We start from the raw sequence: 14,484 nt of genomic DNA, 5'->3' as shown, positions 1-14,484 counted from the left end.
TGGCTAAATGTGAATGTTTACTGATTCTCCTGTTCTCCCAACTGGTCATAAAACTTTTCTGCATAAATTAGGAAACCAGGTATTTCACCGAGGGTGTAAGGGTGGGCAGAGGATGACTGACAAAGGAAGGAAATGTAAAGCAGCCCCACTACTTGGCACTCCTCCTGGACCCCAGTCTTGTTGGTAGAACCTTTAGCAGTCAGTCTTTTTGTCTTGCTGTCATCATTCAAGTGTCTGTCCCTCTGAACTTCTCCCTTAAAGAAGATTCAATAATCAAGCCTACTGGCCTGATTATTGTGGTTAAGTGATCTTTCTAAAAAACAAAACATAACCATACTTGTTTTGGGAATTTAACTTGCATGCAAAATAATGTGAAATATTTTAATCAAACCTTGGTTCTGAGACTGTACATTCTGAAGACAACAGCAACGAGACATAAGGAGAACAGATTTGTGAAACTAAAGAGAAATTATTTTATGCACAATTATAGAACTTTTTAAAACAAGAGGTCTGGAATTTTTGCATGCATAATGAATGGCCTGGAGGATTTGTTACAAGAGCTTCCTGGGCCTCAAACCAGAGCCAGATTCAGAAGGTCTGAGGTGGCGCCACAGGTTTGCATTTCTAACATGCTCCAGTGCTGCCACACCATGGCAGCAGCTCTGTGGACTGCACTTCTGGAAGCACCATCCTAAAATACAGTGTGAAGAGTGCAATCCTCAGTGTTATCTAATAGTTCCTAGTTAAAACAGATCATTATAGATTATTTGGTCCCTTTCCAGAGTAAATGAACCTTAATCTATCATTCTCCTAGTACCACTATGATTATCACAGTCAGGTACAACCTATATAATTTCATACTTCAAATTGTCTTTATTTGGATACTGCAAAATGAAACTTTATTAAAAATAGAAAATGTATTAATTGTTACATGTAGAAGGTCATTTTCAAACAAAATACAATTTAAAACAATGAAAAAATTCTTGCAAAGTTCTGAGCCTGAAGTCTATTGTTTTTGTTAACAAGGGGGGCTAAAATGTGACAGCAGTCATGACATTCTCCTTTACTTAATTAGAAGGCTTGAGCAGGAACCAAAAAAAACTTCCTTACCACAGGACCCAAATGTCATTTATCACTCTATGTGCCACCCAATGTGGCCCACTGAACTACCACCTCTGCACCAGGCCTACTTGTTTTCTGGCCAGTTATACTCGGTATACCCTGCCACACTTTCCCTATACATCACTGTTGTTGAACATGGGCTGCAATGAAAACTGGCTGCTGGGATGGCAACAGTTCTACTAGGGATGAGGGCTGCTTGCATATCCACTTGGATCTTCAATATTTCACCATAAGTTGCTACTCATGGATGACTATTCTGTCTCCCCATATTAAATTATGGGGAAAAGTAGCTGATATGCATATATCATATGCATATAGACTGGTTGGAAGGCTGAGTTTTTAGATCTAGGCAGAATGGAAAACAAGGGGCAATGGTCACTTTACCAATCAGATTACCACATCATCAAACCAGCATAAAGGCCTATTAGAAACCATCAAGATTTAAAATAAATAAGATTTTAGAATATGTAAAGAGAAAGGGGAAACTTCTCAAATTAAATTTTTATCCTAACACTTTAAAAAATAATAGTTATAATAACAGATAACCCAATACTTAGTTTCCATTTTCCATATTAATTTCCATATTTCTCAGAGCCATAGTAATGTGGCACTACAGGTTAATGTCAACCTCCAAAATGGAAATTAAAATACATATTTTATAATCTGAATATGTTTAATTGCCTCAATGCCATCCAGTCATTTCTACTCTTACTCATTTTTTCATACTATTGGTGTAGTGCTTATTGAAAGTTTGTACTTTCAAATTTGTCCTGTATCATACTTTTTGCTAACATTGCTAATATTATAAATATTTTCAGAAAAGGGCTATTATTCCTTGTACATTTTTACTTTGACATAACCAAGAAAGAACTCACATTATATCTTAAAGAAAAGAAAAAGCTGCTTTGATATTATGCTGTTAAAAAGAATGCATCAGAGTTCTGTGTGGTACAGAGATGATGTTACTTAGCACAGAAAGCGGGCTACAGGATAAAACTATAACAATAGTATGAGGAAAGGCCCTTTTCCAAATGAGCAGGAAGGGGACAGAAGGAAACACACATCATGCTGTTCACTCTGTGATTGGCTGAGGTCAGAAATGGAGGTAGAAACACATGTGGAAAGATGAACATTTTTCTATATATACTTGGAATTGTTTTACCTCTGAAACAATTTTTAAAAGAATTATTCAAGAAATAACACTTAAAATGTAATCTGGGGAGTTTAATACAAACTCCTTGGGAGAGGATATGAACCTGGATGGCAGGGCTATGCTCTCTCTGATGCATAAAACCAAACTGCATCTCAGATGAGTAATAAATAATCCATAGAGTGAATGTGAAGATGATTTCCATGAGAAATGCTTGATAACTACAGACATCATTAGGTACAAAAAGCATATAATTATTTTTTAAAAAATTTCATTTATTTATTTTTAGAGAGGGAAGGGAGGGAGAGAGAGAGAGAGAAACATCAATGTGTGGTTGCTGGGGGCTGTGGCCTGCAACTCAGGCATGTGCCCTGACTGGGAATCGAACCTGTGATGCTTTGGTTCGCAGCCCGCGCTCAGTCCCCTGAGCTATGCCAGCCAGGAAAAGCATATAATTACTACATTTAAAAATAGCTTCAATTAATCAGAGATGAAAGGTGAACTATGTAGCAAAATGCAAATTTTCTACTACATTAATTAAAAAAATACTGTACTGTCATGTAGGAAACTAGTATTTATCTGAAGGAGAAACTTCATTAAAGCTACCAATACTCACATGGATTTCATAACAACAGTCTGATCAGGGCAACATAAATAAATATAAAATACCTTTTAATAAACTGAATTTTCTTCTTGAAAAAGAGTCACCTATAAGCTTTTGTTTTGAAATATATTTAAAGATGGTGACTGAGAAGCTGGCAGTATTTCCGGGTATGGCTGAAGACCCATCTGCTTGTTGTCCTTCAGCTTTTGTACTATAACTTTGGCAAATTCCTCTCCTTGGATGTCAGTGATGTCCAGTAACTGTCTGACTTTTGCAGTCCTTGTGGGTTTGGTGCTGATAAGTTCATAGTCCTCCTTCATGATCAGGTCCCTCGACAGAAGGGCATCCAGTGACTGGTTAAGGCAGGCTTCAGTCATCTGGCTCACAACATCCTCCCTTTTATTCTGGATCCACTGCTGGGCCACTCCAGGCTGTGACCATTCTTTATAGAGCAGGGGTAACAATTAAAAGGTAAGGACAGATATGTAGTGAGGAGTAAAATGAGATGAAAAAAGAAATGATAAGGCATAAAACCTAATTTACTATGATTGTGCTAATATAGAAAACTAGTATTTTGGGGGGATGCTGTTAAGTTTTAGGAAGCATTAAGATATTTGAGTTATCTCTTCCCATCCTGTCCCAGAAAAAAAGCACTGCCTTTTTATATGCTGTAAATCACAGGGGCAACACCATTTTTCAGGTTTTTAAAAAAATATATAAAAGATACCAGCATATTTGTTAAATAAATGGAAATAACTTTGCTTTTAGTAAGGTATCAGGTCACATCTCCTCTTAGCATCCCTCCCTAGAGTGATGCTCATGGTATACCATTGAGCCTTTGGTTACATATCAGCCTTCTTGCGTTCTGGGATTGGAAGCACTTTGCAACTTAAGAATGTATATGTTTATCATATTAAGGAAATCAAGACAAAACACTGTATGGTGTTGGGAACCACCATGACTGGTATCAGGAGCTGAAACCCCCGCCTAGCTAAGGCTAAGGGAACGCCCTTGGAACCGTAAGCCAGCAAGGAGACAAAAGCTTATCTTCCTGGCAGGAATGCTGCTTCTGCTGCTTTATTCATAACTGAACCCCAAAAAGCTTGGTCGGTTAGCCGAAGACGGGTAAGATTCCCCACGGGGGGAACGACCTAAGACAGGCACGATCACTTTGGGAGGCCCCCCCAAAAGAAGGACTTGGGGGGCTGCAGCAAAAGGGGGTGATGGACCCTGGCTCCTCGGCTTTGCCATAGCCTGAGTTCTCAGCGTCTGGGAAAAAACCTCCTTGTCTCCCAGTTGCCTTGTCTCCCAGTTGCCTTAGTTCCCTTGCTCCACCTAAGCCTGAAACAATGACAGGGTGGTGCAGCTCGGTACTGAGAAGTGCGGATTCCCGGGGGCGATCAGGCCTAAGAAAGAATATGTAAATTACTGTGAAACCTTCTTTGTTTAGAATGCTCTCAGTTGAATGAGAGGGGTCTTAGGAGGAAGTTATTTTGTTCCTCAGTCTTACAGCTCTTTGACCCCCAACTCAATAGACCCGGCAGAGTTCTTTGTTTTCTATATTCCTTACTTCCCCCTAATGAGTACTGTACTTTACCTGAATTATTATGCAGAATGAGCCCAATAAAAGCAGGTAGGGACTGTAAATTGGCGCGCTCCCCACTAGGGGGGTGGCCATTTCGTCCCTACTTCCCCACAGAAACTAGTTTGTCTCTGTGCATGTGTTTTCTCTCGCGTGTTTTTCGTCGAGCCATCCGCAGCGTTCCGTGGTCACTGCTGGCCGATGACCCACGCGCAACAGTATGGCAGATCTACTGAGCATGTAGTTGTAAGGTGAATGGTATCACAAGCGCCTCATAGTAGATATTTACCTGAATTTCCCTTGGCTGAGGGTGGATTTATTGCTAAAGAGCACAGGGCAGTCTTGTGGTCACAGAATGTGGCCCTTTGGGCTACACACATGTTGTCGCAGCTGTGATTTACTGGGAGGTGAAGCGGGGTAGAGAAGTCCTGGGTTTTTCCTGAAAAACAACATCTTCATTGGGGTAGAATATTCCTTAGCTATTCCTGTTAGATCAAGTATCAACATTTGGTCATACAGACGAGGGTACTCGCCTTACAAATATTACAGGGTACTCGTAACTCGTATTACGAGGGTACTCGTAATTACAAATATCTGTAATTTTTCATTGCTGTTAAAGTTGGCTCATAAACCTAATTCTACAAGTACATATTTTTTAGAACATATAAAAAGGTTTATACTGAATGTTTCTACCATACTTCTGTTTGTGCTTGTTGCTCCTATGTAAATTAAAAATCATGGAAATTCATTTCTTTACACCATCTCCTCTTTCTTCTTCCATGTCATCTTCCTCCTCCTGCAGTTTAAATGTGTCCTCTAATTCTGTGCATAACGTATGTCTCTACACTCTCCTTTGGTAATCCAATTCAGCCTCCGGGCCTCAGCTGTCACCTCTCTTCCCAAGTCTATGTAATTAAATTTTCTGACTTCACAGAACCTCAGTCTCAGATTTTTAAGTAGCCCACTGGACATCACCCTCATATACATTGCTGAGTACCTCAGATTAAAAAAACATAAAAAACTTAATTATCCATCTTAACTTTAAAATCTATTTCAGTTGTTAACACCAGTATTCTCCCAGTCACAGCTTTTATTTCTCTCTGTTCCCTCCTACAAGTGACAAGTTATCAAGTCCTATCAGAGTGTCCATACACCTGGCACACCTTTCTCTCTTCCTGTACTCTGATCAGGCAACCTAGTCTCAGCTGTGCTGCAGCAATAGACCAAGAGTCTACTCACTGATCTCTGCACCTTGTCTCCTTTTCCTTCCAAAATATCCTACAGACTCTGGCCAGGATGAATCTTCCTAAAACAAAAGATTTCATCATGTCATACCCTTGTTCAAAAATTTGCACTCGTTGCTCCCTACCCAAGGGAAAGCCCAGACAGTGCAGCCTGGTGTTGGATGCCACCCTATTGACCTTTGCTCCTCTCCTTCATTCCCTCTTCAGATAATCCCGACTACTCACTGTTCTGTTTTCTTGCTGCTGAGCCTCTATGCTGTTCCTGTGCCTGGAATGCCCATCCTTTAAAACTATAGGTCCAATCTTCAGTCAGAAATAGCTCTTCATGATGACCACATGGTATAGCAGAGTGACATGAAAACATTTATCAAAGACCTGGCTTCGAGTCTTGGATTTGTCAGCTACTAACCATGTGATCCAGAAGTCTTGATCTTAAAAATCTGTAAAATGAGGAAAGTCTCCCTCACAAGGTTGTTGTGAAAGTACTTATTAAAATGCTACTCTCCCACTGAAACACCAGTTTTGTGTCCACCTCCCTGTTACCTCACTTTCTATCTCACACTGTCGATACTTAGACATTGCTCCTTTTTCTTGCAAGAGATTTTTAAATTTTTTCTATAATGTCTAACATCATGTCTTTGATACTTAAGTGTATCTGTTGAACATCCCTAGAACATCTTTATTCTCTGTCCCTTTGTAAAAATGAGATAATGCAAATGAAAGACATGTGTCATACAAACCATGATGGTTTGCCAAGAATATCATCTTGAAAAAAAAGGAAAGTTATAAATCATACTGACTAAAAAAATTACATACTATATAAAAAATCATTGTCTTGAGGAGCTGACAGGGACCTTGAGGTTCCGGGGGAAGCACTATGTTTATGAAGCTGAGAGGATCCACATGATTCCTAAAGTAAACAGGGGATAAACAATTTAGGTTAATGAAAAGCCATTTGAAAAGTTATACAGCTTTAATTTCTAAATAGTTCTTGTGTTTGGTTTATTATAAACAAAGAATTAAAATCATTACAGATTCACCTTATAAAAGTAAAGACAAAAGTAAAAGTAAAGACAAATAAACAAGAAACTTGATTTTATCAACTCACATGGGGGTACAATAACTAAACGCATTATAAATCATTAGTTTTTCAGTATTTGCTATTTGATCTCAGAGGCTTTGTATAGTTGATGGGAAATCTGAAAGCTGTAACTCTGGTTATCTGCTGATTCAGAGCAAATGCCCACTCTTAATGTGTCTGATTCCTTCCACATGAAGGGGTACATGGAGAAGTGGGGGAGAGCTCCACCTACTTCTAGCTCCATCATGGAGTTATGAACTCACCTTCTACAAGGTTCAGCCCTCTGGCTCTCTGGTTCTTTTTCTGTGATCTCTGTACTATCTAAAAATGTGCATGTGTGGGCTCAGAGATCCAATGAGATACTGTATGTAAAGGTGATTCAGAGACCATGTAGAGTGCTTTATGGTTCATTTTGAAGCTATTTTCTGAATCTGTAAAGTGAACGAACACACATATTCTTAAATGAAATGACCAATATGAGGCAAGCCTGCATGAATGTGCCTGAAGAAATATTTCTCTGTGGATAGATATGCAAATAGCACTTTTCTTTTATTAATCACCGTAACAGGAAAGGGCAGGCAGGCATAACTCTAGAGGCAGAACTGTAGTCAGTGGAGCACTATAGTCAGTGCCAAACGAGGCAGAACTGTGCTCTGTGGGGGCAACTCAAAGAAGCGCTGCAGTTCCAGTGGGGACTTCCCAGACTACCTGACAGACCCTATAACCTCCCAGGCTAGCTTCCTGAATACAAAAGAAGGAGTTAGAGTAAATGACTTTGCATATTCTTCTCGCAGTTTGAGTTTATAAACAATTTTTTTTACCTCTTGTGGACTATGATTTAGAGATATGTTCAGAGATGATTCTGATTTCTTCTTGTCACATAAGTGAACAGTACTTGAAGCACTCTGCAACTGGAATATATATATATATATATATATATATATATATATATATATATATGTATTTTAATTGGAGATGATTAAGAAATTATATGAGTAAAACAGTCAAACAAAGCAACTCACACTAAATGGTGATCTTTGTTTTCAGAAATTTCTTTATGAAAAATCTTATTAAATTTGTATTCTACTTTTGGCTCTGCTGTTTGCTAGCTGTGTGTGGTGTTATGTCACTCACTTTCATGTACCTCATTATCTCACCTATACAATGGAGATAATATTCTTGCCCTACCAGTTTTATAGAACTGATATAAGGATTTTTTAAAATTAAAAAATAACTACAACCACTCTAAGTGAAAACAACACAGCAAGTTAAAAATAATGATGAAAGTAATGCTATTATTAAATGATATTTAGGTATTTGAGAATATATATTTAATACTTTAATTACTTTATTTAAAAACTCAGCATTTCTTTTTTTTTAAGTTTTTATTTATTTATTTCTAGAGAGAGGGGAAGGGAAGAATAGAGAAGGAGAGAAACATCAATTTTGTGTGGTTGCCTTTTGCATGCCCCCTACTGGGGACCTGGCCCGCAGTCCAGGGATGTGCCCTGACTGGGAATTGAACCCACAACCCTTTGGTTCACAGTCCAGCACTTAATCCACTGAGCCAACCAGCCAGGGGTAAAAAGTAAAAATTTCTTTTAAAATTAACAGTTTTAAATATAGATCCTAATGTGAAAGTTGTTTGGGGACAAAAAGGAACTGGAATGGTTCTCTTCTATTTTAAAACCAAGAGAACAGACCCTTCTATTAGCCTCTGCTTAGAAGAGAAAGTTATGAAAAAAGAAAAGGGAACTGAAAAGTAAAGCAAAAAGAAATGTTATTGGAAGTTTTTATCTACTAAGTAGAAAAATTGGGATGTTCTGGAAAAGACTGTACCTACTCAGAAGTAGGAAGTCAGTGGAAATTTATCAAAATAATTAACATAGTTCACCTTTAGTTCCTTAAAAATCTCAGGCACTAACTAGTACTATCATTGTCAATTTTTAGTTCAGTTAAGGGTAGCTGTCTCCTTTATGTGTGTCCCTTCCAAATCAAAAGCTATATCAATCCACCTGGCAACTTGCAAGAGGCCAACAGCAATGTCAGTTAGTGATAAGTAAATAATTCAAGAGTTTGGATCATAACTAATGATTTTTATTGTCACATTTCAAATGCAATATAATGAAACTCAGTAAGTGCTAAACTATGCTCCATCCCTAAAGGACTATAGTTGCTTTTTAAACATCTTTTGATAATGTTAATAAAACCCTGCAGTATTAGGTCTGTTCAGTTCCTCTGATTGGCAAGAGCCAGCATAAGTGAGTAAGGCACCTGTTTTAGATCCATATCGACTGCTACTTTGTTCTATGCAACATCAAGTAAGGACAACTAAAAAAAACAATTTAAAAATACACATTTTGGCCTCAATTTTTAGTAAAAATCCCACAGCATAACTTAAATCTCAGAAAAGCCTGAGAATACTGGACAAAGAAAAGTGCAAGAACCCAGACATCTATTACTTTGAATGTACTAAAACTTTAGGGAAATAAATGTAGATTTAAAAAAATCTCTAGTTGATTTAGGGAATTCATTGTAAACACTGGCACTTATTACATATTGCATTTAAATTTAATATATAGGAGTTCAGAAATATCTTTGAAATTTGGAGGTGGACAATTTGAATGAAATGGAGGAACTTTTAGGTGACAGAAGAATAATATTTATAGTCTCTAGTAAACTCTCCCACCCTATAGGGAACCTATTCATGTGGCATAGCAAATTTAGCCCAGCCCCTGATTTGGAAAACCAGCGGGAGTGAGTGGGCACACAGAAGCCAATCCCATGGATTGGTTTACCCGTGGGGAATCAGGCCTGCATTGTACCTAGGCTGCTATGAGGCTTGCTTTTTTGCTAAAACTCCCTCATCCTGAATTGAGGGAGCACATGTTTATTGCATATCTTTAAAGTAACTTCCCAAAATCTGTGCTAAACCCCCCAAGGATGGAGTGTAACCAGTTCAACCACTTTTTCCTTTGCATTTGCAAATATTCTTTTTCTCTGAAGTAATTAGCAACTTCCTCTCCTTTGTTATTTGTAAAAGGTAAACACCTAAGTGAACCTGTGCATAGTAAATGAGCACCATCCTTGATGTAATGTGCCCAGAAAAGCAATAAAAGTCTGTTCAGGCAGGCGTCGGGGCTCTCTCTCACTCAGAGAGTGGCCATGCCATCCCTTTTTCTCCATAGGACTTCTGTAGTCTGTGTGAATTTGTTTGTTGCAGCCACAACACACGGACCCCACTGGCCGGGTCTGCATCACCACCCCAATACTGTAGCCCATACCTGTGAAAAGTATACAGGTAAGAACTTTAAACTAAACTAAAAATTTTCATGACTAATATGTAATTGTTTAAAGTCTGAATTCCAGCACTTCATTTAGCAATGGATTTACCTTTGTTTTCTTTAGTTGCATAACAGCTTCAAGAAAACTTATCTCTTCAAATGTTCTGAGAACTGGTTCAAGTTCTATTAAACATTCTAAATAAGAAAAATAACATTAGAGTTCAGATTGCATATAAGCATTAAGTTGAATAGTATAAATACTAATATTTAATTGATAAGACCTTAAGTCAGTTTTTCCCCAAACTGATGACAATCAACTGTCTTAACAGCCTTTGTTATGGGCCTAGAGACATCATATCTACATCGTACAGAAAAATAAACTCAAAGTGGATTAAAGACTTAAATATGAGACCTGAAATCACCAAACTCCTAGAAGAAAACAGGCAATAAACTCTTTGGTATCAGTCTTAGTGATATTTTCTTAGTATGTCTCCTCAAACAAGGACAACAAAAGCAGAACTAAACAGGTGGGAAAACAACAAAGTAAAAAGCTTCTGCACAGCAAAGAAAACCATCAGCAAAACAAAAAGGCAACCTATTGAATGTGGAAAGTTATTTGTAAATGATACATCCAATCAGGGGTTAATATCCAAAAAATATGAGGAACTCATACCACAAACAATCCAATTGAAAAAATGGTCAGAATGGCTGAATAGACACTTCTCCAAAGAGTATATACAGATGGCCAATAGACATATGAAAAGATGCTAGATGTCACTAATAATAAGATGCAAATTAAAACTACAATGAGGTATCACCTCACACTGCGAGAATGGCTACCATCAATAAATCAACAAACAACAAGTGCTGGGAAGGGTGTGGAGAAAAGGGAACCTGGTGTAATGTTGGTGGGAATGCAGATTGGTATAGCCACTGTGGAAAACAGTATGAAGTTTCCACAAAAAGTTAAAAATAGAACTGCATTATGGCCTAGCAATTCCACTTCTAAAACTGTATTTAAAGAAAAAAACACCAATTTGAAAAGATATGTGCACACCTATAGTCACAGCAGCATTATTTACAATGGCTAAGATATGGAAGCAACCTAAGTGTCCATCAGTAGATGAATGGATAAAGATGTGGTACATATACAATGGAATATTACTCAACCACATAAAGAATGAAATCCTGCCATTACAGATAACATGGATGGATACAGAGTATATTATATTAAGTGAAATAAGTAAGACAGAGAAAAGACAAATACCATGTGACTTAATTTATATGTGGAATCTAAAAACAAAACAAAATACAACATTTCCGGCCAAGATGGACATTTAAGTAGATAGACTGTGCTTCCTCGTACAACCAAAAGGACAAGAACAAATTTTAAAACAAAAAACCAACCAGAACTGCCAGAAAATTGAACTGTATGGAAGTTCAACAACCAAGGACCGAAAGCTTCAAAATCTCTGACTCAAAAAACCTGAGGGTTGAGGGGGTGGAAGAAACATCCAGCTTCACAGGAGAGTTTGTTGGAGAGAACCACAGGGTCCTAGAACATACACAAAATCACCCTCCCAGGACTCAGCACCAGAAGGTCCCGATTTGCTTGTAGGTAGCAGCAGGAGTGACTGAAAGCCCTGGCTGAGAGCAGAGCAAGCAGCATTGTTTCCTCTTGGATGCCTCCCACACATACAGCATCACAAAGCAGCAATGTGGGTTGCCCTGCCCTGGTAAACACCTAACACTCCATCCCTTACTACATAACAGGTGCACTGAGACAAAAAAATATGGCCCAAATGAAAGAACAGATCAAAGCTCCAAAAAAATACAAATAAGTGACAAAGAGATAGCCAACCTACCAGATACAGAGTTTAGAACACTGGTAATCAGGATATTCACAGAATTGGTTGAGTATGGTTGAAAACTAGTGGAAAAAGTGAAGGCTATGAAAAGTGAAATAAAGGAAAATGTACAGGGACCCAACAGAGACAGGAAGGGAAACTGGGACTCAAATCAATGGTTTGGACCAGAAAGAAGAAATAGACATGCAAGCAGAACAAAATGAAGAAACAAGAATTAAAAAAATAAAAATGAGGAGAGGCTTAGGAACCTCCGGGACAACTTTAAATGTTCCAACATCCAAATCATAGGGGTGCCAGAAGGAGAAAAGGAAGAGCAAGAAATTGAAAACTTATTTGAAAACATAATGAAGGAGAACTGCCCTAATCTGGCAAAGGAAATAGACTTCCAGGAAGTCCAGGAAGCTAGAGAGTCCCAAAGAAGTTGGACCCAAGGAAGCACACACCAAGGCATATCATAATTACATTACCCAAGATTAAACATAAGGAAAGAATCTTAAAAGCAACAAGAGAAAAGGAGACAGTTACCTATAAGGAGTTCCCAGAAGACTACCAGCTGATTTCTCAAAAGAGACCTTATAGGCAAGAAGGGGCTGGAAAGAAGCATTCAAAGTCATGAAAACCAAGGACCTATATCCAGTATTATTCTATCCAGAAAAGCTATCATTTAGAATGATAGGGCAGATAAAGTGATTCCCAGGTAAGTTCAAGTTAAAAGAGTTCATCATTGCCAAGCCCTTGTTATATGAAATGTTAAAGGGACTTATCTAAGAAAAAGAAAATAAAAAATATAAACAGTAAAATGACAAAAAAGTCAGAAATATTAATAACTGAACCTAAAAAAATGAACTAAGCAAACTAAAACTGAAGTAGAACCATACAAATGGAGATCACATGGAGGTTTATCAGCAAGGGAGTGGGAGGGGGGAAAAGGTACAGGGAATAAGCAGTATAAATGATAGATAGAAAATAGAGGGAGTTTAAGAATAGTCTAGGAGATGTAGCAGCCAAAGAACTTATATGTATGACCCATGGACATGAACTAAAGGGGGTGGATGTGGGTGGGAAGTGGTATGCAGGGTAGAGGGGAATAAAGGGGGAAAATGGGACAACTACAATAGCATAATCAAGTAAATATATTTTCAAAAAATAAAAACTGAAAACAGAAACAGACCCATAGACATGGAGGACAAACTGATGCTTATGAAAGGGGAAGGGAGTAGGGGGATGTAAAAAGAAGATAGACATATGGATCAATGGAATAGAAACAGAATAGAGAGTTTAAAATTAAACCCTTACATTTATGGTCAACTGCTTTTTAGGACAAAATTACAAAGGCAATTTAATGGGGAAAAGTAGAGTCATTTCAACAAATGGTGCTAGGACAGTTGGATAGACACAGGGGAACAGATAAATTTAGAATCTTACCCTCATACCATATGTAGAATTAACTTGAAATGGATCATGCAGGTAAATGTTAACATAGGAGAAAATCTTCATGATCTTGTTAGGCAAATAATTCTTATATATGACATAAAAATACAGGATCCATAAAAAACCTGATCATTGAACTTTAAAATATTGAAAACTTTTATACTTCAAAAGACACTATTAAGAAAAATGAGACTTCTGGCCAAGATGGAGGTATAGGTAGATACACTGTGCCTCCTTACACAACCAAAAGAAGGACAACAACAATTTAAAAATAAAAAACAACCAGAACTGAGAGAAAATCAAACTGTATGGAAGTCTGACAACCAAAGAGTTAAAGAAGACACAGTCATCCAAGTAGGAGGGGCGGAGATGGGCAGCTGGGTGGAGAGGACTCACGGCAAGAAGGTGGCTGGTGCCCTCTGCCCCACCTCTGGAGTCCCTCACCACACCTTAAGAACAGCTGGTATGTCAGAATGGAACAGCATATATATTTAAGAAGCAGTGTTTAGGGCCCAATTTGGGCCATTGATTTAAAGAGAAACCAGGAAGTTCCACTGTGGTCAAGATGGAGTAATAGGGGCAAATTTACTCCCTTGCCTGAAGAAATCCAAAAAGCCAGAGAAATATACAAAACAGTGAGTGGTTTTTAAGACAGTGGCCATCAGGCAACAAAGGACAGTGATCTGAGAAATGAGAAACATGCAGTGAGCCTTAGGATTGCCAGGCTTCCTGCCTTGAGAGAAGGATGTGCATGAGGTATAGCCTGGGGACATTGAGTTCAGGATACTGTCAACCAAGGCAGACTGTGTCAACAGGACAAAGTATAGGACAAAGTATAGGAGAGGAGAAGTACTCTGGAGTTGTAGAGTGTAGAGGATTCTCAAGTATTCAGAGTCCTGACTAATGCAGGTGGAGAAGTCAGGAGACCAGATGCTCCAGTCTTCAGGCAATAGCAGGGAAAACCCAGGAGTTGTGCAGAGGAAGTAGTATTGCCTAATGCATGATCAGCAGAAGAGCTAGAACTTTAAGGAAATGGAGAAGAAACTATTTGGAAGTGGCACTGGGGACAAAGGAGGTAGTAACCTCCCACACAGTTCTGGGAAATAAGAGATAAAATG

The 14,484-nt window shown here is 38.3% G+C and overlaps 1 protein-coding gene across 3 annotated transcripts in view; it reads right to left on the bottom strand.

Annotated features, from left to right (window-relative positions):
* Nucleotides 1-882: 882 nt before the first annotated feature.
* The window catches only part of RIPK2 (receptor interacting serine/threonine kinase 2), a 35,302-nt gene continuing 21,700 nt past the window's right edge, over nt 883-14,484 (bottom strand). For 2 of the 3 annotated variants that reach the window (XM_045842182.1, XM_045842184.1), the window contains exons 7-11: nt 10,177-10,262; nt 7,605-7,694; nt 6,519-6,612; nt 4,748-4,897; nt 883-3,318 (exon numbers count right to left, since the gene is read on the bottom strand). In XM_045842182.1, coding sequence (XP_045698138.1) covers nt 2,981-3,318; nt 4,748-4,897; nt 6,519-6,612; nt 7,605-7,694; nt 10,177-10,262 — 758 coding nt within the window. In that variant the 3' untranslated portion in view covers nt 883-2,980. The remainder of the gene's footprint in view (nt 3,319-4,747; nt 4,898-6,518; nt 6,613-7,604; nt 7,695-10,176; nt 10,263-14,484) is intronic. The other variant, XM_045842183.1, reaches the window with a different exon arrangement.

This window comes from Phyllostomus hastatus, unplaced genomic scaffold (assembly GCF_019186645.2).
Source record: "Phyllostomus hastatus isolate PE091 unplaced genomic scaffold, TTU_PhHast_1.1 phas_contig_38, whole genome shotgun sequence".
NCBI lineage: Eukaryota > Metazoa > Chordata > Mammalia > Chiroptera > Phyllostomidae > Phyllostomus > Phyllostomus hastatus.
Note: the sequence above shows the minus strand (reverse complement) of the source record. Positions and strands in the feature narration are given on the sequence as shown.